At 44.6% G+C, this 26025-nt stretch overlaps 1 protein-coding gene across 1 annotated transcript in view; it reads left to right on the top strand.

The window, feature by feature from the left end:
* SPAG17 (sperm associated antigen 17) overlaps positions 1–26025 on the top strand; it is a 125630-nt gene that overhangs the window by 90359 nt on the left and 9246 nt on the right. The window contains exons 36-44 of the mRNA XM_063128923.1: positions 126–239; positions 2930–2972; positions 6072–6174; positions 9696–9749; positions 11751–11853; positions 15196–15316; positions 18600–18707; positions 22627–22778; positions 23965–24134. Coding sequence (XP_062984993.1) covers positions 126–239; positions 2930–2972; positions 6072–6174; positions 9696–9749; positions 11751–11853; positions 15196–15316; positions 18600–18707; positions 22627–22778; positions 23965–24134 — 968 coding nt within the window. The remainder of the gene's footprint in view (positions 1–125; positions 240–2929; positions 2973–6071; positions 6175–9695; positions 9750–11750; positions 11854–15195; positions 15317–18599; positions 18708–22626; positions 22779–23964; positions 24135–26025) is intronic.

Raw genomic sequence — 26025 nt, 5'->3', positions numbered from 1 at the left:
GTGTGTCTCAGCTATAAATAAAAGTAATAAATGCACTTGAATAAAAAGTGATTTTAGAGTTACATAAACTTTCTTAGGAACCTCGATTGTTTCTTTGTCCTCTTCCTTCTTCATTGCCCTATTAGGAGTACATTGACAAAATCATGAGGCAAGAAGATGAGATGCAAGAGATGATAATTAAAGATCCAAGAATGGAAGAGGAGAGAGAAAATGCTGCAGATCTTCTTAAGCTAGTTATGGTGAGGACTGTGTGTGTTTCATTGTTCTTTATTTCATTATAAGTGGTTTAAATTTACACTTCTGTAACAGAAAAAAAATGGCACTGTCATCACTACTAGGGGCTGTCCATATGTCTTCTAAGCCCGGCTGCAGTGGCTGCAAATCAGCACTGCGTTAGTTAAATGATGCAGCACAGATTCACAGGCACTGCATGGCTTTTCCGCAAAGCTGCACGGTTAAAACGTTGGGGACTTACTCCGACCTTTTCTTTGGGAGCAAGATCCCCCTGGCTCTTCTGCAGTCTGACTTTGCTCCATGGTTGATCTGGGGGTCAGTTTGGGCATACGGCAACCAGTGATTGGTCACCAGAAGCCAGGAAGAGGGCAGGGGCGGCTGCAGTGCCAGAATGACTGCCTGCACTCCCTCCTTGGTGTGGGGATTACCCAGCTCAACCCCGCAGGATCGAAACCACTGGGTTAAGGGGGAATGCAGCACCAATGCTTGCCAACAAGGCAGCACCCTAGAAAGGATAGCTCAATTTACATTCAGCCTGGAACCTCTGGTAAGGGAAATTACCAGTCTATTCCTGAGTTTACTTAGTTTGTTTGGCTGTATTCTCCTCAATCCAAATCACATTTTTATACCTACTGCAGCACCTTGAATCATGCATACAACTCCCCATACATCCTAATAGATCTTTCTTCTTCTTCAGTGATTCAGGGATATCCCAACATTTAATGTTTTGGCCTCCACATTTATTTTGGATTTCTTATATCGTATATTTTAATATTTCTACTTCAACTTCATACTAGAAGACTCCTTCCTTATTCCAAGGATTTCTTTATCTGCCTGTTTTATATGATTCTGTAATTTATCTTAGGCTATTTTCAAGCTGTTTGTTTCTTTTTCCTGATCTCCTAGGTTTGCTTCAACTCTAGACATTTTCTCAAAACTATCAGAAAGCTGAGCATCCAAATATTTATCCTTCTTATTTGAATAGGATTCTAGTTTGTTTACCTGTGTCTTCCAGTTTAAATCCAAGATTTTTTTTTAACTCTTTCCTTTAACTTCTGATCTAATAGTTCTTCTATATTCTGAAGTTCTTTCCTCTAAATTCTGACGTCCCTGTATGGGCTGAGTCCCGCTATCCCACATTCCCTGCTGTTATTTCTGATCTCAGATTGGAGCTTCTGCTGCTGCCACACAGTGGATCAGACAATACAGCAGAGGAGGTGTGGGATAGCTGTAATTTGGCCCACACTGGGAAGAGTGGCTGCTTTTCCCCACCCAGGCAAGCAAGGCCTGCCACACCAGCACCCCTGATGTTACCTCTGTTTGGATACAACAGTAGGGGTCCTGTTGGCGTGTGCCAGCCGGAGAATCCCTGCTGTTATCTCTGATCTGAGATTGGAGATAACAGTGGGGGGATGTCCTCCAGGGGTTTTTTTCCTCTACAGGGCGGGGCTTGGACCCAGGTTAGGGTAGCCCACTTGGAGCCTAACCCCCAACCCTTGGAGGACCCCAAGAGGCTCCATGGGCCAGGTTGGGGCTCCCTGTAGGATACCTGTTTTGCCCTTATTGGGGGGGGGGAGGAATTGCTACTCCCCCTCAGAAGCACCTGGCAGAAAGGTCCCTCTATCTCCCTAACCTCAGTACAAAAGGTCTGTTAACCATTAGGTTCTTTCTTGCCAGGAGTGGTGGAGTAGGGAGCTTCAAAGATTGATAGATGTAGTCCAAAGTGACATGAATTATAACAGCAAGTACATTGAGCAGCAGAGTTTCTGCAGCACAGAGGCACTGCCTCTGATGACCTCACCCTAATATACAACAGAAGTGAGAGAGGTGGATTTTCGAATGGATTGGCAGCAGTGTAAGCAAATGAAATCCTTTCCACGCATATCCAACTCCCAGCTCCAGCCTCATGTCTCCAAATAGCTCCTCTCTAAAATGGGAAGCAGGAGAGGTAGATTTCACAATTGATTGGCAGAAGAATAAATACATGAAATCCTCTTCCTCACACGCATCCACCTGCAGACCCAGATTAACTGAGCAATGCTAACTGGCACTTGATGGGAGAGGAAACGATGGGGCGGATCGTCCACCCAGGCATTTGAACGTGGCTGGTCTTTCGTAATCAGAATTCCCCCACTTGTTTAAAGCTAATTGGAGCTTGAAAGTAGGTATACCCATTGGAGCCGTTGGGTTCTTCTCAGGGGAATAGAGGGATTTTGGATCCACCTCAGAGCACCCTCCTTTAGAGCTTTCTTAAGGTATAATATGGGTTTCTGGGATGGATGCCCCCTCCCCACCAAACGGTGTAGCATTATCCCCACAACACCCTTTGGTGGCATCTGAGGGGTTGGGATTATTCTGCCCACAACTAGGGATGTCACAGGCATCCATTTTGTGCTCAAAGCTTGGCAGTTTCTCACCGGCTTGGCCCCTCGGATTAATGTTACATTGCATTGTCGATAATGTTATGTTGCATAGAAACACTGCTGCAGTACGTTGTTTAAAAAGTATTTAAACCTAAAATCATTGTGTTTAATTGTCAAGTGGGTTGTTTGGTTTGTTGTTGTTATTATTTAAATGTTTTTAACGTCTTGGATCTTCTGTGAAGGTGCTTTGATTGCTATAAGCCCTACAACAGTAGCTGTTAGGGAAACATTTTGGCTAAAATATGTCAGAAAGCTCTTTGTGTCATTTGCAGTCTTTCTCTGCCCTTGAAGAATCTTCAGATCTTTGCACTAGAGGTAAGAAGTTAGTCATCGCTTTAAAAAACAAAACAAAGCCCTGCCTTGATTTGTTTAGTGATCCTTTTGTATAATATTTACCTCCTTCTACCTCACTATTTTGCTAGCTTTTTCCTTTTATAGCACACCGTGCACCAGAAGGACACTTGGTGTAATTAACAATGATTAAAAGTAATAATTCAATAATTTGGGAGTTAATCAAGTTTGAAATATGTAAGTGGGTTCAAGAGATTAAAAGATTGGTTCAAAAACTAACTCACAGTCTGGAGATTTTAAGATTTGAAAGTGGAGTAATAGCACCAGCATTGCCTGTTTATGCTCATTTCTTTTGCCTCCCTATTCACTCTAGTTCTGGGTTTTTTTTGAACCACTACAAAATCCTACTAATCCATTTGATTCCCACACATAGGGGAGCTACTTCATAATGAAATGATCCCACACCCCTGGGGATGTATGGATAAACAACCGTGGGGGCAATCTTTCCCACCTGATCAGCACAAACGAGGACTTCTTCAGGGTCTCACTGCTGCCTCTTTCAGGGGGCTCAGGAGCACCCCCTCTCGCGTGGAAGCATTCATTCCCCCCCCCACGCCCAGCTAGCTGTTGCTTCCCTGTTGGTGTTTATAAAACAAGAGGAGCAAGGCTCCACTATGGAAGGGGTTGCTCAAACTTGTCCAAGCACCTTGTCAGTGTCCTTCGAATTGTATCATCTGCAACTCATCCAACAAAATTGGTCAAAAGTATGCACTGGGTACCTCACCTGCTATAACACCTGCTCTTCCCCTGGCCCCAATGCCCTTCTTTCCTACAAGAACACAAGAACCAATGGTTGGATGGTTCCCCAGCTTTTGTGCACTTTTTCCCATTCCAAAGGTTGAAATGCCTCCCCTCAGGCTGAGATACTGGCAGTTAGAGCTTTAAGCTAAATTAATAAGCTAAAATGTGCTGGTTTTTTGAGGGGGGTGGGTTTGGCCCCATCCCCTTTGCCCACCCGCCCCTGGAATGCAGCCCTCAAGAGCTTCTCTGAAATGGAATGTAGCTCTTGGCATGAAAGAGGTCCCCCACCCCTGTCCGACAGGATATCCTGTTCCATAGTGTCAAGGATGCCACCATCCCTGCAGCTTCCTGGGACAGGGCCCCATTGTTAGAGATGCCCTTGCCATTGGCGCAGACCTTTACTACCTGTTGGGGCTGCTCTTCTTCCGTCTGCCCTGCTTCCCTGTTTGCCCTAATACAGAACAAAGGGTAGTGAGGAAGGTGGAACGTCCCTCCCTTGTGCTCCGCCAAACCCTCCCCTGGCCTCCGATAAGGAGAGGAGGGGCTGATAGCACTCTTCGGTCCATCCCGCCTGCTGGCTGCTCTCCCTAGCAGAGGGGCGGGGAGTGGCGCTGCCTTCTTCTTGGCTGCTCCCCACCCACTTACGGAGTTTGTGTTGCAAACAAGCACAAGTGTTTTGGGGCTCGTGAGAAATCTGGGGCTTGAGCCATGGCTCGATATATGTCTCCATCTCATTGCAGGGGAGCCATGAATTGGGCACAACAGTAGCTGAAGCTTCCCGAGTGGTACAAGGTGCTGTTATCCACCCTAGCTTTACTCAGCCCTCAGAGCTGAGGGAAGTGCTTGTGTGTCTATCCCCCCACCCCTGCTGCCCCCATGGTGCTAAGATGAATTGCACTGCCATGCCCGATGGTGTTAGAACCCGGTCACCATGGATTATAAAATAGACCCCTTTTTCCCTTTGGCCAAGGAATCCTCCAAAGGACCCTGCATGCATCGCATTGAAGGGCTTTTTGAAATTGGAGTCCCACCCTGAGTGGTTTGCTCGCCCCCCCTCCCTCCCACCAGCAACTGGTATTCAGAGGTGGATTGCCTTTCAGAGGTTCCATTTAGCTATCACAACTAATAGCTGTTGGCCTTTCCTTCTCCATGGATTTGCTTAATCCCCTTTTAAAGCCATCTCAGGCTAGTGGCCCTCACCTTGTGGCAGCCAATCCTACCAATTCTGCATTGTGTAAAGAAGCACTTCCACACCGCAGTCGAGGGCTCTCATATATTTCCATGCTTCCATGTGAACAGATCTCTCTGCACATAGAAAACCAGTATGTCAGGCTGAAAGCTAGGGTTGAAATCTTCTCCCTGACATAGTTACTTTTTTTGTACAGGGATATTTTTAGATGGGGAAGTGTTTAATTGTTGCACTTCAAGCGAGAGGGGGGGGGATGGGGGCGGACTTGCCACTTGAGTCTGCTCTATGGACTAGCCCTCAGTTTCTTGGGGGATGTTTGCAGCCTGACCCCTATGCATGTTTACTCAGAGGTAAGTTCTAGTGAGTTGTGACCATAGGACTGCAGACTTACCTTACCCGTCCTATTCCACTCCACTGATTTCACTACCCTGTGACAAGAATTTCAGCCTAATTCAGTGCATGTTTACATAGAAGTAAGTCCTGCTGTCTTTGCTGAGACAATTAGCTGCATTACATGGGAGAATTTCAGCAAGTGTTGTTTCCCCTGTCACACACTTTATTTCCTGCTCAGTTTGATGCATCTTTTCCCAAGGGATAGGATTTCATAGGAGTCTTGTGAGGCTTCACTAACTGTGCTATTTGATCAGAGAGTGAGTGAAATAGTAAATCACTCCATGCATCTTTTGTTGTTGTTATCCACTCTTTCACTGGGTTCACTTGACGTGACAACCCATCTTTGGCTGGGTAGACTATATATTTTTCAGCTGCACTATTGGTGCTTCTAGAAAGAGGGCCCCTTGCACTAGCAGTCAAAAGATATTGTGCAGCTATTTCACCTGGTTCTCTACACTACCTGGTTCTCCCATAAAACTTGGGTCCGGGTGATTCCACGGCACTTGTCTGGAAGTACTCTGTATCTCATGACTGGGTGGGACCCCTCCACACCACAAGGGTCAAAATATCTGCACATGCCCCTGTTTCTAGGAGCAGATGGGAGTAATCAAACCATCCACTGAAAATGGATGCTCACAATAAATGCCTAGGATACATCCTGAAATATATGAAATGAAAATCAGCAGCAGCAGCTGATTTTTGTTCTTTTGAATTTAAGATTCTCTCTCATGATTTTACAGCTCAGGTTGCTGAAATATATGAGCGGGCGCTGACTTCCCAATTGCAAAATCCATCAGGGGAGGCACTCACAAAGAAGACTGAAGAATATTGGCAGAGGTTACGGTAAGGGAGTGCAGGGTGATATGATATTGTCATAAATCATACAAATTATTTTATGTGTGTTTAAAGAAGAGCAAAAATTAACCCAAATTGGTCTGCTTGACCATTAAACTAGCACAGAAGCACTTTACACAGAACGACTCAATGTTTCATGTACTGGCGAGGTGTTCAGAAGTCTTTCTTGCCAGCTGGGCATATTACAGATCCTTTGGAAGCTTCACTTGACTCTTACGGGGTCCAGAAGATGTTGTGAAGACAAAGTTCCACTCACCTGACACTCCCTTGAGCGATTGGCATCTGCAGCAAGCGCAACAAACCAATCAAAATGGAAAGAAAGAGCTCGTTGTGTTTTTATACAAGTTTGCCATTTTTGTATATTTCTGGAGCCCACTTCACTTTTATTATCATGTACGTAACTGGAACCATTGTGCTATCATAGCATCTAATTGTTTTTAGCAACAGAAAAGGAAATACGGCTGCCCATCTCTCAGAGAGACAGGTTTCTTTGGAGCTTTTCTGTTACGTAGGTTGATGATGGGCAACAGCCCCGGGGGAAGCCGGAATACATTACAGCATGGTTTGCTCTGGTTAGTATACGTTTGGGGGGGGGGGCACCATAGCACTTCCTTAGCACTAAGAGTTTGCTGTGTGCTATGCAGAGTACAGAATTATAGGGAGGGGGGGCGAATTCAGACTTCCATGTCCAACATTCAGTAATGCGTCATGCAAGGGGATTTACTGGTGGCCTTTTTAATTTTAAGAGGTACAGAACCTAGGCTGCTTGGAAGCGTAAGTTCCTGCAATACCTTGCAACAGTACTCCTTAAATTCCCCACTATAGGAGGTGTAAGGAAGTTCCAGAGATAGTTACCCAGAATGATTGACTTCACTCAGACTCACAAACTCAATGAAACTGTTATAACTTTAAAACATTTATTAAAACAATTTAAGAAAGTTAATGTCAAACAGACACACAAACCTCCAGTTGGCAAAGCAAATTAAAAGAACAGCCTCACAAGTCTGGCAGATTTCTTGGGAACAAGACAAGCATGGACAAACACAGGGACAGACAGGCAAACACAGACTCTGCGAAGGAGCTCTTCTCCACAGAGGGACTCCCACCTCTCCCAGGCAAGACCAAGTCATGCCTGAGCGAAAGGGAAGACATCTTTTCCCTCTGTGCTCAGACTTAAATGCCCAATTTGACATCATCAATTCTTCATATTGATGTCTTCTAAACTCCAAAACCCATTGGTTTAGACCATCCTCTTCCCAGAATGTTCCACCCCTTTCTCATTTAGTTGTTTATGTCAACGAAAGGTCAACTTCCCTGTTCTTCTGGTTAACCTGTCTGGGTTACTTCTCTTTACTTATGTACATGGGGATTTTCCCAACCACCACGTCACCTGTCCTTCACCTAGTTTCAGTTAGTACATGTCACAAGTTCTTATGACTAATGTCTTTTGAGCAATACCAAGTTGCAAGTCCTCATGAGTAACATCTTTGAGTAATCTCAGATCATATTTTCAAAACATTTTCTATCAGACCTTATCTGAATTATGTGTGTAGGCCTACTTGCCCCTTTAATATTAAAGCGCTATATTAAAGCACTATCACTTGTACAGTCATTTAAACCCATTCTGTGCCCCCAAAAGCTTCCTTCTCTATGCTATGCCAACAAACTTTTATAACCCCAATCTTAGGCCTTAGTTAGTCCTAAGGTTTATCCCGGGGTCGTCCCTGCCTGCTCCCGGGATCCCCTGTGTGTCATTTACATGAACAGGGATGACCCCGGGACGATCCCGGGATAAACCTTAGGTCTAGCTAAGGCCTTACACATATTTAGTAACATTTCAAATGAAGAAACAATCTTACAGTCATTTGATAAGTTACAACTGAAAGTGCTGAAGTGATGTCAGGCGATTGCAGTGATTGCACTTCTGATTGCAGTGTTTGATATGTAATGGAGGTTTCACACCTAGAAATCATCACGTTGCATTCATTGCATTCATAGAAAAAGGCGCAGTTAGATAGACAGGAGAAACTTGAAAGAAAAGGACAAGAATTGGTAAAGAGTGCTTTATGATCGCTGAACATAGGTGGGGTTTGAGGAGGGATTTGCAGGCAGAGGAGAGGATAGATGGGGGACATTGTCCCAGGCATACCAAGATATATAGGTGCCGGGTGCGGGGTGTGGGTGTGGGTGTGGGGAGACACAGATTAATTGATATGGAGTAAGCAGGTGATATGGGTTGGGTTGGGTTGAAAGAGGAGCTGTACACTCAGAGCTGTAGAGCCTTAGGAGCTAACTAGGCATGTTTTAGAACAGAGGTCTGCCACATAGCTCTAAAGCAGTGGGGTGGGGTGTAGAATAGAGGACTGCAGTGGGAGAGGGGCTGTCTTCCCCCCATGTCCCATTTCCCAGCTGCTCTCCAAGCCCAGCTAGGAGATTCCAGGGACAAAAGGAGCAGACAGAGAAAAGACTTGGTACTGCTTTCCTGCCCACCATTCCTCTGCGGCTTTACACCCATCGCCCCTGCTTTAGAGCAATACAGCAAAATACATGTTGTAAGATATGGATTGTGCCAGCTTTGTGTCTAGTTAGCCTCTTAAACATAAGGGCTAGTAACTTGAATTTGGGCTGGGTTGTGCCAGACCCTAGTGCAGAGAACTAAGGCAGTGAAGAACATAGACATGAGTTTATGATATGGACAGGAAAAGAAAATTTTAGTATAGTCTTTTCTTGCACCACCAGCTCTGAATATAATATTATACAAAATATTTGCCTTTTTTGTGTGCCAACTTCCTCACTTATAAAATTACTCTACAGGGGTTTGCCTAAGAGCCAAACTTGACAAAATGAGGGGCAACCAGTATTTGCTTTGCCCTGTATTTCTGATTTGGCAAACAGCAGCTGAGGGAACGACTGGATCAGGATTGCGGCCTTGGAGAGAGAGGTTTACCCTTTACTCTGGCGCTGAAATTGCCCTGTGTACCCATAAGTCTTTGCTGGTCGGGCTAATGCTGTAGCAGCTGTGGGGAGGTCAGATTTCATCAAGAAACCTTGCTGGGAGAGAGGGTTAAGCTTCCCTCCCAAATGCTGCAATCATAATCCAGATCACCTCTTCCCCTGTGGCTGGAAGGAGCCTGGAGAGCCAATATCCACAAGCTCCGATTGCATGTTGTTGTTTGAAAAACGTATAAGAAGCTCAGGTAAAAAAAATGGCCATTCAGCTAAAAAGCCTTGTGGAGTGCACTGACCAATGCATCCTGTTCACAGGGGTTCTGTTGGCCAATTGCCCGTCAAAGAAGATATTACACATGAGAGTAGCGACAACGTTAAATATTTCAAGTACTGTTCATTATTCCGTTCTTAATAGTAATAACAATTTATTTCATTGCAATACATAATTTAACTGTGAAATGTTAACATGGTTTAAACAATTTCATGTCGTATTTCAGGGATAATGCTACATTTTCTAAATGATAACGTGTTATGAACTTTTTTCTTTCCCTTTCATGCAGCCAGGAAGGGGAAGTGCAGGTTTCTCCCTGGCAGATCAAGTTAGCACAGACCAGGTAATTCACCTTAGGGTGTGATTCAGAAGCCAGTGATTGAAAGCTGGGTGGGGGTGGGGCTGGGGGGCAGGGGGAGGATCCTGTTGAGGTGCGTAGTTCTTTAATCACGCTCTTATTTATAGTACCGTGTTTATGGAGCCTTTCTGGTGATATAAATCCTAAAGTAGTGGCTAACAAGAGTTTCATAATTTCACCAGTGATGGGTGCTTGTGGAACAGAAGCTACCTCTCCTTTTCTCATCAGTTCTCCATAAAGAGTAGAAAGAGAAAGGCCTTTCATGCCTGCCCAGTGGGTGGGCTTCTGCAGGTAATGGTGCCCTCAAAAGGGCCTATTCTGCAGATCGTAATATCCAGACAGGTTCATAGCAAGACAGGCAGTCCCTTAGATAGCCAGGTCTTAACCCGTTTAGGACTTTAAAGGTTAAAACCAACGCCTTGAAGTGCGCCCCAAAAGCAATTGGCAACCAGGGCTGCATCTTGAAGATGGCACTTTTGCGGCGCGAGCCCCCAAACCCCCGTGTTTGTGCTCCTTCGCGTTATCCACGCGCAAAGGAGCAAGTGCGGGGTTTTGAATGTGAGGAGGAGCCTCTTCGCATCCCCGGGTTTTTGTTTGCTTGTTTTCTTTTACTTTGGAGGAGGCGCCCCGCCTGTGCCCTTCTCGCATCCCCATTTGTTTATTTTTTTGCTTTCCTTTACTTTGGCCAGGGTGACCCTATGAAAAGGAGGACAGGGCTCCTGTATCTTTAACAGTTGCATAGAAAAGGGGATTTCAGCAGGTGTCCTTTGTATGCATGCAGCACCTGGTGAAATTCCCTCTTCATCACAACAGTTGAAGGTGCAGGAGCTATACTAGAGTGACCAGATTTAAAAGAGGGCAGGGCACCTGCAGCTTTAACTGGTGCAATGAAGAGGAAATTGACACCTGCTGAAATTCCCTCTTCAATACAACTGTTAAAGATACAGGAGCCCTGTCCTCCTTTTCATAGGGTCACCCTACCTTTGGAGGAAGCGGGGCCTGTGCCTTCTTGCATCCCCATTTGTTTATTTTTTTGTTTTCCTTTACTTTGGCGGAGGTGCCGTGCCCGTGCACCGGGGCACCCGCACCTCCTCGCACCCCCATTTTAGCTCCTCTCCCACTCTAGCTTTGGCAGTCCTTGTTCCTTATAGTTTCCCATTTGCCCATAAGACACATAAAACTGGGGTCTAGGGAATAGGACCCATCTGCTCAGGAAGTGCTTGCTACCTTGGTCCTATAAACAGGACCTTCCCTAAGATGAATCCCCTCTTGCCTATGAGAAGAACAGAAATTCGTCAGGTAAGTATTTCCTGTTCTCTTTAGGGATTTATTTATTTATTTATTTATTTATTTGGTCGTTTCAATTTATTTTGGATGGTTTTTCTCTTCACATATGGTTGGTTATCTGTCAATAATGTTTGGCAGGAGAAGAGATTGAAAACTGTGGATTTTGCGTAAGAAAAATAGCTTGAGTGAAAAATAGTACGTTATGGGGCCTGATTCAGAGAAAGGCACAGGAGGGTTAGTGGTAGGCAGCTTCTTTTAACTTCCTTCTTTCCAGAGTGGCACAAGCAACTTTCCAGTATGATAAAAGGTAGCTGGTATTCCAAATGGAAGGCAAAAGTCACATGTGCATTTAGAAGGCCATACAAGTGCCCATGTGTATCAGTTATGCCGATATCAGTTCTCTTTTCTCTTAATCATGTTGGTAAAGTTGATTACATCCAATTTTTTTCATTTTTAAAACATTTGAACCTGACCATGAGCACATAATGGATTGGATTGGGACTCAGTCATGCTTAGAGTAGACCCAATAAAATCAATGGGACAAATAATAACGTAAGTTCCTTTGATTTCAGTGGGTCTAGTCTAAGCATGGCTAAGCCTGGATTTTATTCCTGGATAAATGATTAGAAAATAATGTGAAATAATTGAAATGTTATGGGTTTTCTTTCCCTCCCTCCTTCCCATTTAAAAACCTTTTAGGCAGGAAATCGAGGATGGAAAGAAGTGTCTTATGAGGAGGAGGAGCAAAATCATCCCCCCCTATTTCAAATCAGAATTTGGCATGGAATTTTTGCAAAAGGAGGTAACTGGATTGTGGGAGCTTGTTAAGGTTGAGCTAGCACAAATATCTCATCTTGGGGTCCTATTACTTGGCCCTTTTCAACACTGGAACAAGTGGAATTGGTTGTAAGGGTTGGTGTCCCTGTATTGGAAGTAAAACCATTGGCCACTACCATGCAATGAACTTCCATACACACAAGTCCTTTTATTGGCCTCTTTCTACCATTAAAAACGTCAAGTGCATGAAAGTAGTAACTATGAACTACTCCATGCGTTGTTATAACAATTCTACGCATATCTTCCAAAAGCAGGGAGACTTCATTTCTTTCCAAAAGCCTTTCTTCATGAGTCATTTCTTTGCACACTTACGATTCTTCACTTACAGTAGTTTGCAGGTCATTCACATGACACTGTTATCCTCCAGGGCCTCTCCTGTGCTTTGCAACCATTTTCGTGGGTTATTTCTTAAAGTATGTTATTATTTGTGAATGGTGGGATAAAGCCTAGTGTAATTGCACAATTATGCTATGCCACAGTGCCACCTAGTACTTTTGTAATGGAACAAAAGGAAGGGAGGAGAAATAACCCCACTCCCATCCCCAAAACAAACATGTAAAGAAGCCAATCTTAATCTTGCCAAGAATCCAGAAACAGAGATTTGCTATAGTGGCAGGTTAAGACTGCGGTGTATCTGTGCCCACATGTGCATAATTGTTTATAAATATGGGTCACTTTTGGTCTTTTGGGCCATGGCTGTTGTTAGAGGCTTTTATTCTCTACTGCTTTTAAACACCATTGGATCATTTATAATGAATGTAGTGCTTGTTTGAGCTATATATTTCAATATGGTGGTTTTGGTGGCTTCCTATGCCTCTGGGAAGAACCTTCACACCCACCTGACATATCCATGCTTGAAGCGCTGTTGGAACCTTTATACAGTTTCTTCTCCTAAATGAAGATACCTCAGAGGAGGAAAATGAGGTGTGTGGGGGGGAGAACCGGAAGGAACTGGAAGCACTATAAAAGAAGAGTACAGACAGGTGGCACAGAAGTGCTGAAATGGTGTCAGGAAGGCTAAAGCTGAGAGTGAGCTGAGATTAGCGAGGGATGCTAAAAGCGATAAAAAGGCTTTCTTCAGATATGTGAGTAGTAAAAGTCAGAGGAAAGAAATGGTGGTTCAACTGCTTAATAAGGATGGCAAATTGATAACAGATGACAAAGGAAAGGCTGAAGTGCTCAAGTCCTACTTTGGCTCAGTCTTCTCCCAAAAGCGAGTCCTTGACCGCTCTGGAAAAAGTGAAGCAGAAGTTGAGGGGGCAGGATTGCAGTTTGAGATTGATAAACAAATGGTCAAGGAACACCTAATTTCTTTGAATGAGTTCAAATCTCCAGGGCCCGATGAACTGCATCTTAGAGTAATGAAGGAGCTAGCGGAAGAATTCTCAGAACCACTGTCTAATATCTTTGCAAAATCATGGAAGACAGGTGAGGTGCCGGACGACTGGAGGAGGGCTAACATTGTCCCTATCTTCAAAAAGGGCAAAAAGGATAACCTGGGAACTACAGACCAGTCAGTCTGACATCCATCCCTGGGAAAATTCTGGAGCAGATTATAAAGAAGTCAGTCTGTAAACACCTTGAAAACAATGCAGTGATTACTAGAAGCCAACATGGATTTGTCAGGAACAAATCCTGTCAGTCTAATTTGATCTAATTAGAATGTAAGCCTAAGCGGCAGGGTCTTGCTATTTACTGTTTTACTGTTTTACTCTGTACAGCACCATGTACATTGATGGTGCTATATAAATAAATAAATAATAATAATAATAATAATCTCATTTTTTGATCGGGTAACCTCCCTTGTGGACTGTGGGAATGCTGTGGATGTCATATATCTTGACTTCAGCAAAGCTTTTGACAAAGTGTCCCATGATATTCTGATTAACAAACTAGCTAAAAGTGGGCTAGAGGGAACAACTATTAGGTGGATTCACAGTTGGCTACAGAATCGGACTCAAAGAGTGCTTATCAACAGTACCTTGTCAAACTGGGGGGAGGTAGCGAGTGGGGTACTGCAGGGCTCAGTCCTGGGCCCAGTGCTCTTCAACATTTTTATTAATGATTTGGACGAGGAGATGCAGGGAACGCTTATCAAATTTGCAGTTGGCACAAAATTGGGTGGGATACCTAATACCCCGGAAGACAGAAACAAACTTCGAAGTGATCTTGAGAGGCTGGAGTGCTGGGCTAAAAACAACAGAATGAAATTTAATAGGGATAAATGCCAAGTTCTACATCTAGGAAATAGAAACAAAGGCACAGTTACAAGATGGGGATACTTGGCTCAGCAGTACTACAAATGAGAAGGATCTTGGAATTGTTGTAGATCACAAGCTGAGTATGAGCCAACAGTGTGATGTGGCTGCAAAAAAAAACACAAATGCTATTTTGGGCTGCATTAATAGAAGTATAGCTTCCAAATCACGTGAGGTACTGGTTCCTCTCTATTCGGCCCTTGTTAGGCCTCATCTTGAGTATTGCATACAGTTCTGAGCTCCACACTTCAAGAAGGATGCAGACAAGCTGGAGGAGGGCAACCAGGATGATCAGGGGTCTGGAAACAAAGCCCTGTGAAGAGAGACTGAAAGAACTGGGCATGTTTAGCCTGGAGAAGAGAAGATTGACGGGAGACATGAGAGCACTCTTCAAATACTGAAAAGGTTGTCACACAGAGGAGGGCCAGGATCTCTTCTCGATCATCCCAGAGTGCAGGACACGGAATAATGGGCTCAGGTTACAGAAAGCCAAATTCCAGCTGGTCATCAGGAAAAACTTTCTGTTAGAGCAGTATGACAATGGAATCAGTTCCCTAGGGAGGTCGTGGGCTCTCCCACACTAGAGGCATTGAAGGGGCAGCTGGACAGCTATCTGTCAGGGATGCTTTAGGGTGGATTCCTGCACTGAGCGTGTGTGTGTGTGTGTATGTGGACTCGATGGCCCTACCCTTCCAACTCTACTGTTCTATGATTCTGTGACTTGGAACTGGAAGCTCTTGGGTTATATGAATAGACTGCTTACTTAAGTATCTGAAGCAAGAATAAATCTTATTATGATTGATCTTTAGGCTTGCAATCCCGCAGCCTCCTTCAGACATTTAAGTCCCATTTCTTTTAGGCTTTTTTCCTTTCTTTGTTCTCTCCCTCCCTCCCCCAAATGCAGTATATAGAGTAAATCTATGGCAGATGTCAAGCTAACTATACTAACAAACTCAGGTTGACGTGTATTAGGGATGTTTGTTTCTTTTATTTTGATAGTATTTGTGTTAGAAAGTGTCTTTACTCATTTGTGTTTCCCCCACTTAAAGCTTCCTGATGTTGAACATTTTTCAAAAATGCTCCCCCCATTTCCAAAGAAAGAAAAGAAGGAACCCTTGTTGGACACAATTACAGAATCCAGTGAATCCAGAACTCCTGAATGCGATTCAGGTAACACTACAAATGACTTTCTTCTGAATTTGCAGGGTGCTGCCCCCTCCCCACCCCACCAACCCACCATTTTGCTCTTACCTGCATTGTATTTGAACATGGTGGCACCATTTGCAAGCCCACTGCATTTTCTCATGCTCTTGATGTGCTGCTTGAAAGCACAACTGGGCACATAAGAAGCATCACAGAAGAAGGCCAGCACCTTTCCCCTCCATTCGGACAGCCCCACATATTTAATGGAGGTTGAAATTAACCTGGACTTAAATGAAACACACACAAAAGAAACAGCCTCCCCTTCCGAACAACTTTCTTTTCCCTCCACAATGGTGCCTCTTTCTTTGTTATCGTGATCAGATACCCCTTTTTATCATATGATAATATCATCTCGTGAAGAAGTCTTGTGATTGTTGACCTGGCTCATCACAGTGAAAATGATCCAAATATGTACTGGTAGTTGATTCCCTGAATTCATTCCATATTTATTTATTTATTTATTTATTTAAAAAATATTTCCAGGCCCCTTTCAGGGTAGGAGTCCTTCGAATGTGGCTTACAACGGTAAAATTCGTATAATAAAAACTGATACAATAATAAAAACGATATGGATTCAGAATGAATAAATAAACACCAACAAAATGTACAACACAATTGCAGCTGCAGACCAGAACAGTCCAATAAAACATAGGGGAAGGCCAGAGTAATCAAGTAAGTCTTCATTGCCTTCCTAAAAGCCTGCAATGATGGAGCCTGGTGGATCCCTGGTGGGCAATGGATGTCAGAGGTGTGGGGCCACTGTGGAACAGAAAACCCCCCCCCCATCTTTTGTACTTGCCCACTTAACTGCTCTCAAAGGTGAGCTTGAAAGGTCAAAACCATCACTTTAAATTGCTCTGGGAAACGCACCCATAACCAGTGCAGCTGGCACTCCGGAGGCATTCTGTGAATTGTTCTATATGTTCTATCTGCCTGTCTTCCCAGGGAATTTCTAACATATCCATGCTTCCAGGGTGTTCTAATATGTGGCCTTCCCAAACATCTGACATCTAGGAGGAGGCCTTTTGTTAGTATCAAGTTAACTTTTTTATGACTATAGTTTAGAGCCCGAATCTTTATTAGAGGGAGAGGAAACGTTTGTGCTTGTGCTGCTGGGCTGCACGATCAGGAGACTGCGAAGCCCTTCATGAAAAACACAATGCTGGGAAGAAGCTATTAGCATGGAACACTTTGAAGGGAGAATTAAGAAGGGGGCGGCGCCCTAAAATCCATGACTGGGCTCATACAACGTGCTAATCCATGATGGTTTATTTTCTGGAACAACCCATGATGGGTTAGCGTGTTGTCTGCGGCATGTTGCCCCCACCCCACGTTGGGTTATTTCCCCCAAATAAGCCACCGTGAGAACCCACAGTCTACAGTAATGGTTAGTTTACCTATGATGGGTTAGTGTGTTGTCTGTCACACCATTGTGGGTGAGGCAAACCATCTACACAGTTGCTTGGCAAGAGGGGCCAAAGGCCACCACTTTGCTCCTCTCAAGTGATCTTTATTCCCACTGCAAAGGAAGCTGGGATCCCTGCCAGCCTGGACGGCAGGCCTACAAGGGGGGAGGGGAGGGGAGGGGAGGGGTGTGAAATAGACTCCTTTGTATGGCTTGTTCGCTGATTGTCTGACAGGAGCACAGGCGGTTGTTTGCATAACCACCTACCCAGCATAGGCTGCTACCCACCATGGGTTAGTGTGATGGGTGAATCCAGCCCATGTGTAATCAGGAGGTAGTAGGAATGTGAATGCTGGAATCTTGGCAAAAACAACCCTGAGATCTACAGGAAATAAAGGGAGTGTGCAGCGAAAAAGCAGGCTTGGACCACAGCTGTATGCATGTGGCAATCTGATGGAATGGCAGGAAAAACACACACAGAATGGTCCGTCGGCAGAGCATTGAGCTTCCTCGGTATGTCAGGTTTCATTTCGGAAGTGTGAGTCATCCTTGGTGAAACCTGAGAAGCCAGAGGAATGAGATGGCTAAGACTGGACTTTTGCAAACCACCTCGATTGGTCTAGTTCAGGGTTCCCCAGCCTGTTTGGACATTTGGGAAACTGTCGTGGTCAACCCTCCCACAAAATCGCTCCCACAAAGGATGTGACTACTCATATAATGGCTGCTATTGGGGCCTGGCTAGTTGAAAGACAGTAATTCACCCAAGAAACTGAGTACAAGCAGGGGTCTGAACACCAAAGCCAATTCACATATTTGACCCCATAGAAGCACAACAAAATATCCATTTGCGCTTGTAGTCCTAGGCTTACGTGGGGCTCGGTGGGAATTATTTCTGAGTAGGCATCCATAGGATTGCTTGGCTCATCTTATCCACAGACCCATACACATACATACACACACACACACCCCTCCACTTCGGCCCCTCCTGCTCCTTGAAGGGAGATGGGAGCCCATTGAGAAATGCGAGGGGTGGCTGAAGTCCAGCTGCTGACGGAGCCACCCGTCCGAGACGCTCCTGGCACCTTGAGGTGACAGCTCCGTGGGGCTCCCCTCCCCTCTCGTCTTTCCCAGTGGGTGAGGGGAGGGCCTGCGCTTCCCCACAGCTCCACTCTGTGCTTGCTCAGCAACTCTGCGCGGAACTGCCTCCTCCAGACAAGAGTCTCTCGAAGGGACCCTTCCACTGAGATGAGCAGTGCTCAGGGCTGTCCACTGTGGGAGGGGTTTGTGTCTCAGGCATGTGTGTAGATGTGTGAGAAGAGCATGTGCTTGAGGGGGTGGGGGTGGTCCTGTTCACTTTGGGCTGCTGACATGCATCCCGTTATGTCCTTCCCTAGAGCAAATGTGTCCATCAGACCAAAGGAGGGTCCTCAGTGCTGCTCCTGGGTATGTAGGTGTGAACGTATGAAACAGCCTTACGCAGAGCCAGATCCTTGGGCCATCAAGCTAGAACGCCTCAGGATGTCAGACAAGGATTTTTCCTCATTCTACTTCCTGGACTGAGCCTAGGATCTCCTGCATGCAAAGCACGTGCTCCATCACTGAGCGATCGTATGCAGATCACAGGAAAAGACGCTGTGAATTTTAATAGATATTATGGATGCTTGCTAGCAAGGGGCGAAATCTCCTAGACATCCTCCTGCACACACCCTGCTAAAATGAATGGCTCAAGAGGCGCGCTGTTGTGCATAGCTCCCATTATGGGATGTGCACAGGAGAACTTCTTGGAGGATTTTGCCCTAGAATGTGTGCTGCTGCTTGGTCAAAATAACAATTATATTTTCATAGACGCACAAGACCACTTGGCCAGAAGAAAGCATCCTCGAGATTTCCAGCATAACTCATCAGTTTGTTCTTCAGTCCATGGTGAAATCTATCCAGATCTTTCCACAACAGGTAAAGCATTGGTTTGAATAAATAAAAAGTGTCAGCTGTGAAGAATCTGCTAATGTACATGCTGGTAGAATGACAGACTAGTAGGCTGTATATGGCCAAAGAGGGATGACTTTGGGTCAGTCACAGACTCCCAGCCTAATGTAACTCACAGGGTGGTTGTGATGATAAAATAAAGGAGGAGGAGGAGGAGGATCATCACGTACAGCACCTTGGGCTCTTTGGAGGAAAGGAGGGATATAAATCTAACAAATAAATAATAATGTAGAAAACCATTGCCTAATGTTTTTCTGCACGGAAGGAAATGCTTTCTCTTTTACTTCCTCAAAGCACTTAGAAGATCCAGGAGCATTACTAACACACTTTGTTTCCTTTTAATGAGAGAGCACTGGGGACTGAAGGTGTCTTAAAGCTCATATTACTATTTCCAGAGATACACATACAGCATAAATGGGGGGCAAAGAGGCGCACCTGCAGAACAGCAGACCCACGACCCCTCGTTAGAACAAGAGGTGGAAGGTGGGGGAAGATGTTAAGGTTTAAGGTTTGGGTACTTGTTTACACCACCCTGAACAACTCAGGACCAGAATGCTTAAAAGCTCACCGCATTCTTTGTAATCCTCTTAGAAATGTCTTTTAATGTAAGAAACTCATAAATATCACCAATTAAATCAAGACTGCAGCAGCTTTTCCTATATTTCCACAGCTGTGATAAAACAAACTTGGCAAGGGCAATTTTCAATGGGAACATCTGAGTGAACAGACCAATCTCCCCCTTCATATGACAGCTTCATTGGCTGCATTTTGAAAAACCCAAAATATCCTTTAAAAGAACCATAGAACTATCTTGGAACTAGGCAGAACATGCAGTTTGGCACCACCTTCCTTCTGGGTGAGAGCTTCGCCACACGAGCGATTCATGGCATGCTCGTGATTGGCCATGCACAGAAGTTTGTGGGTCCTTTCCATAACGTTGTCAGCCTCTGGTGCCTCTCTTGCAGGAATCCACCATTTTTATTTAAAAAAATCAAAAGCGGGAATCCACCATTTTATAAAACACCCAAAATGCGGCAATACATAAAAAATGCGCTATAAAGCAGCGCCATTTGCTGGTGGTATAATTGGAACATATGGGAAGCAACTGGCAAAAAGAAGGGGGAAGCGCGTGTATTGTGTTGATGGTTAAACCCGTGGAGAGTCCGGAAATCGAAGCCTGATAAGGCTGCAGGAGTTTTGCTAAAGTGGAGAAGCCCGAAGAGACCCATTCGCACTAATCAAGACAGAACAAATTCAGGACCCCGTACAAACAGATAGATGTTGATACAGAGGAGGGGATGAGGTCTGGAGAAGCCGCTGCATTTGTGTCACTGCCATCCTACTAGCATACAAGTGCTGGCATTCTGTAACAGCGTTCCGTGAGCCTAGGGTTGGACTCACAACATCCCTTCTGGGGATGGAAGAGCTCCACAATCTGGAAAAGGTCGGGTGGGGGGGATTAGATTTTTGCTGATTTCCCCATTCCCCTTGCAAGTCCCTGTGCCATCTCTTACATTGCTTCTAATGCTTTGGAGTAGCTTTTCAAAAGGCAGGAAAGGGACGGAGGAGTTGACAGAAATCGCTTTTCTGCATTACAAAGCCCTTCCGTTCGTGGAAAGGACACTCTGGATCCAACTCCCTAGTAGTGGTAGTCTGGGCACCCTATTCTAAAACACCAACTTGCTGTCATTACAGTTTTTAAGACTGAACCATAAGGCATCCATCCTGTTATCCATTCATACACAATTGCCCCTTTGGTAGAGAATCATTTGGTCCCTCCCCCTCTTGTGCACCTGGGAGAAGTTGCAATGTGTAATGCAACCTTAGCAGGAAGTCTAAGATAAAGGTCTGTTGGGAAAAGCCTTTCAGGGACACCTCTAGTTGCCCACTTGTCTCTTCCTCCCTCAGCGTGCCAGCAGAAGTCACTGGCTTAGCAGGACAAGACTCCCTAACTGGGCTGTCCTAGACCATCACCCTTGAGTGCTGTTTCAGCTTAAGGCAGATCGGAACCCTGACATCTGATCCCATCAGCAGTGAGTGGGCTGCTTCGGTGGCTGCAACCTGTGAGGCTTGTGTGATCTGGAAACTGACCTGGAATTATAAGGGAGTCTGCTGGAGGTGGTGAGATGGTTTCACTTCCTGAGCTACTAGATCTTTCACCTGGCCCAGGAATCCTTTGAGATCAAGAAGAGGCAGAAGCAGCCTGAAGTGGAATCACCACCCCTGACCTCCCCATCGGAAGAATGTGGGCATCTGTAATAACCTCTTCCAAATTATTTATTTAAAACCGTTTTTAGGCTGCCATTAATGGTGAAACCCTCTCAAAGCTGCATATCAGATAAAAACTATGCAAAACAAGTACAATAACATTTAATAAATAATCGGTAAAAATCTATAAAAGCAGCCACCACCAATAAAAGCTGCAGCCCTGGAAGGACAGTGAAAACATGTGGGACTTCAGAGCCTTCCTGAAGACCTGCAAAGGAGGGGCCTGACAAGCCCCTGATGAAAGCTGATTCCAAAGGTTTTGGCCCCACCACTGAAAAGAAAAACCAAAGGGAGGAGAATATCCAGGTCAGGACGGAAAAAAGGAGAGGAACAGGCGCTCAGGGTGCAAGAAAGTTCTTTATTTCAAAGCACGACGTGTTTCTGCCTGTGATCTTTCAAAGGCCTTCCTTGGGGCTGTAATATTAAAAATGCATTAAGTTACATTTGTGGGACAACCCATAACATAGAAATGTATAATATATATTGTAAGGCTAATTAGGCACATTGCCACAAGGACCTATGCCCATCTATAAGTCTTAAAACTTTTAATATTACATGAAGGCACTAGGGCCTGAACACATGTATAATGATAAAAGCATACAAAATCATATAAAAACTGTTTTTAACAAAATATAATGTACAAATTCTTACTGGTTAAAAGATGCAGAAATACTTCTAGCAATCTGTTTGCCTCCTATGATAATCAATGATGACTGAGAAGAATGACATACGAGTCTCGGTAGTCCTGTGCCCACTCCACTCTCAACTGCTTCTAACTGCTAACTGTAACACTTGAATCCAACAGCCAATCAGCATCCACTCCAACATTCCATGCACTCACTACCCCTCCCAACAGTATTATCCACTTACCATCCTTACCATTCAAAGTCCAAACAGCACTTACATAAATACATAAATACATCGCAATAAACGGTAAAACATCATCACAGTCCCCCATACATGTAGATGTTGACCTTGTGCATTCCATAGGCCAGTGGACATGTACTGGAGCAGAAATCCCCCAGCACCACTTTCCAAGACTGTTCATCCAGAAAGGACTGGATCCCCTGTAACAATATGCATCCTATGCCCAGCTCAGGTAGATGATCCAGAAAGATACCATGGTTGATGGTATTGAAGGTCACTGAGTGGTCCAGGAGAACCAACAAGATCATGTTCCCCTCATCCATTCCCTGGTGTAACGCACCTACTAGGGCAACCAATAAATTATTATTGGGAATTATCAGAAACTCGTGGATCTAAACTAGTTTTTTTTCAATAGTGACCTCACCAGTGCTTCCTCTAAGCTAATAGGGACCGCTCCTTCCTTCAAGGAGGCATTAATAACCTCCAAAGTCCAGATACCTAGCCCAGCAATGAATTCACAAGCCAGGATGAGCAAGAGTCGAAAGGCTAAGTGGTGGGCTTCAATCCTGCAAGCAGTTTCTCCACATCCTAGGTAAAAGATATTCATGTCAATTTGACTAGACAGCACCCTGGTCACATCCATATCTCACCATGCTGTAGAATTGAACCTGTGTGAAGCATGCAGTCAGCCTTGGGATTTCTCTCTCTCTCTCTCTCTCTCCCCCGCCCCACACACACCGCTTTTTCATAGAAATAGAAGCAACTCAAAATAGATTAGAGATCTTCTTCCAGCCAAAACTTCAGTCTCTTCTGGTGGATGCTGCAGGATCCCCAAGAAAAGAGAAGGTGAAATTGCCCTCATCCATACAGAGAGCCAAGCCACAATCTGTCCCCAGGAAAAAGGTGAGTAAAATAATCTTCTGCTGTACCATCACTTTTGTTCAGAACTATGAATTCAAACTGCAGGAGCATATCTTCTTTATCATGTTCCTGATAGCTCTGTTTCCTGAAAGCCTTCGTGCTTTTTTAGTTAAGATTGGTCATGGGTAAAAGTGTTACGAAAAATGAATAGCTGCACTATCTACAGTTGAAGTTTTACAAGTTTTTGTAGTTCAGGTTTTACAAGTTTCAAACTTGCACAATCTGTTTCACCAACAAACAATGGGACACAAGAAAGCAGAAATAACACAACATTCAGCGTTCTTAAAAATTATTGTCTGCCTCCGCCTTACATTTTCCAGCCGGAATTAACATCTTCTGCATGTCAACCAAAGCTTCTAAAATTGTCAGTGCCTAGAAGCAGCTGTTTCAGGAGCAGAAACTGTGCTTTGCTGTTGAAGGTTCCAAATTCAGATCTCTCTATATAAAAGATCTCAGATTAAGGCTAGAAAAGAACTATATATGCAAGAGATGTTGGGAAGTTACTGCCATGCAGAGTACGCAGCCCTGACCGGATGAACTAACGGCCTGATTCAATATAAGACAGCTTCACGTTTCATAGATGTTCACTTCTATACAACCACTTGATGTTCATTTGCTGATATTTTTCTGTCTCCATTGACTTCAAAGGTGCAGGGTTGATTTAACGTGACCCTTTCTCTCCCCACCCCACCCCACCCCCCATGCTGAAGTCAACCTGAGTTAACTTTTTCAGTGAATTTATATGTGGGCGAATGAGCTTTGTGATTGGGTTCCATACATGTCCGTTTCATAGGTCAACATTTTTAGGTTTCACCTCACTTTGTGAAGGTGTTTCAGAATGTCATGATTTGATATAAACTTGTTGAACCATTTACAAGACAGTTTTAGCATATGCAGATCCACTTGAGAATTCAACATATTCATTTCTACCCAGCAAAAACCGTCGTATTCCATGGGAGCACAGGTCATGTCTATTATAACGTTAGATACATTAGATGTGGATTCTGAGCACAGAAGTTCACTGTGTCAACTAACTGCTGTGAATGGATGTTTGCTTGATAATAGGGTAGTTTATGTAATGAGTAAGTAAATTTCATTATTGCCAATATGCTTTCTGGTTAGGAGTACAATGTACGTTTACTCTTTCTAATCCATCTTCTGTGTGAAGGATGAAGATCCTGTTTCCGGCAAAGTCCATACATGCTCTGTGGCGGCAGCTTCCCAGCAACTGTCAGGCTTCCTTCTCATCCCACCTAAGGTGACATTTGGGATTCTTAAGGAGGGCTGCAGTTATGCAGCTACAGTGGCCTTGAAGAACGTTGGAATAGATTTCTGCAGGTTGGCATAGCTTATTGTGAAGTTCCCCTACACCACTAGCTTAAGGGCAGTCAGCAAACTCTGTATTCACATAAGGACAACATAACACCAAAATACTTCGTTTGGAGAATTACTTAACTGCAACATAACTGTTTGCAGATTACTGAGTGAATCTCCATTAGCTTTATTAGAGACATCAGGAAACAAAACCTGGGAAGGAGCATTCAATTGTTCAGTGAGGAAGAACAAAGATCGCTTCTATATATGAACAAAGTAACACATCAAGGATTCTAGGATTCATCAACAATAATACAATTCAATTTGATTAAAAAAAAGTAATTTAGCAGTGGCAAAACCAATTAAAGCATACCAAAATTGGAGGTAGCAATGTTGGTCTGTTAAAAACATCCAAAAGCCAACAGTATAGTAATACCTTTATTTGGACCAAATAAATTGCCACAGAATAGTTTGCAAGCTTTTGAGTTCTCCATGACTCTTTATTTGGCTGGGTCTTAAAATGTGGGCAGTTCGGAGGGAGGGAGTGGAAGAAAAAGCTGGGCGTGGTGTCTGTTGATGCAAAGTCTGCAGTCTCCAGGTGGGATGCCGGAGGAGTTCTGCAGATGTCATTAGGTTTGCTTCGCTAGGTGCAAGACAAATCGCACGTTGCACCAAGATGACCCCTGTTTTTTAAAAGATAAAATCTAGTAATTACTTGGTTCAGTCTCCAGCCCAATAGTAATACTTACAGGGATCTTATAAGGGTTACAAGATGTGAAACACTTTGCCATTCAAAGGTGATATATGTTGCTGCTATTAGTACTAAACAACAACAACAGCACTTTGAACAACAGCCACCAAGTGCTCCTGCCTGGAACTTTGGCAGAGGTCATGCTGTTTAAAAATGTAGTTGCACGAGGGAGGGAGAAATCCGGTTCAAGTCTAGCATGAGGAGTAGGCATGGTTGGGCTCTTGCCCAGGGACACCCCCCTGGCAAGGGGCCCCTGGGCGGGCTCCTCCTCTTCACCGCTGCCACCTGCCTGCTCCCCTGCCTCTCACTCTGGCCCAGGCCACAGTGGTGGGGGGAAAGGAGCAGCAGCAACACTTGCTCGCTCTCTGCCTATGAAGCTAGTAAGTGGTGGCAATGATGAGAAAGAGGACAGGGAGCAGTAGCAGCTCGTGACCACGGGGTTGAGAAGAAGGGAGACTCACTGAGAGGTGGGGGCCCAAGGGCCCTCCCAAACCTGGAGACCGCACCGGCTGAAACTTGGATGAATGTATCTCAGTAAACATGTTTTTAGAAACAGGAGCTGGCGTTTGAGAAAGAATAGTGTGAACTGGGGTGGGGGTGGGAGAAAAACCTTGAGGGCCGCATTTAGTACTACTGCTGCTGCCCTCATGCTGGTTCCATTGCACTCACGGGCCCCACCACTTGCGCAACAGGAACTATACTTCCGACAGTAATCCCAAAAATAAGTGGAAATGCTCATTTCCAGAAAGGGACAGGGTCAGTGGAGCTCCCTTCTGCAAACTCCGCTGACCTGACCTGTTCCAGAAATGAGCATTTTGCGTGTTTCCAATTGCTGCAGGATCAGTTAGCTTCCCATTGCACTAGCAGTGGGGTCCCATTAGTGCATGGAAAGCATTTGATACTGCCCTTAGATTAGTACACACCTGATAATATTCCAAAATTTTACAAAAAGCCATGGATCTTGGGCTAGTCTTCTGGTCTTCCTGCTACACCCCTTAGGCCCTCTGACCTCACCATTGTCCCATCCCCAGCTCTGCTTGTGGCCATCCAGATACTATTGTTGTCTTGACCTACAGCTGCACACAGATCAGTCTGCATTTCAGAAGCTGCTTGTGCTGCCAAAATGGCTCTTGACACAACTAGAAGATTATCAGTGCCGGCACA

The sequence above is a fragment of the Elgaria multicarinata genome, chromosome 6 (assembly GCF_023053635.1).
Source record: "Elgaria multicarinata webbii isolate HBS135686 ecotype San Diego chromosome 6, rElgMul1.1.pri, whole genome shotgun sequence".
Lineage (NCBI taxonomy): Eukaryota > Metazoa > Chordata > Lepidosauria > Squamata > Anguidae > Elgaria > Elgaria multicarinata.
The sequence above is the reverse complement of the archived record's forward strand: the minus strand, read 5'-3'. Positions and strand labels throughout refer to the sequence as shown.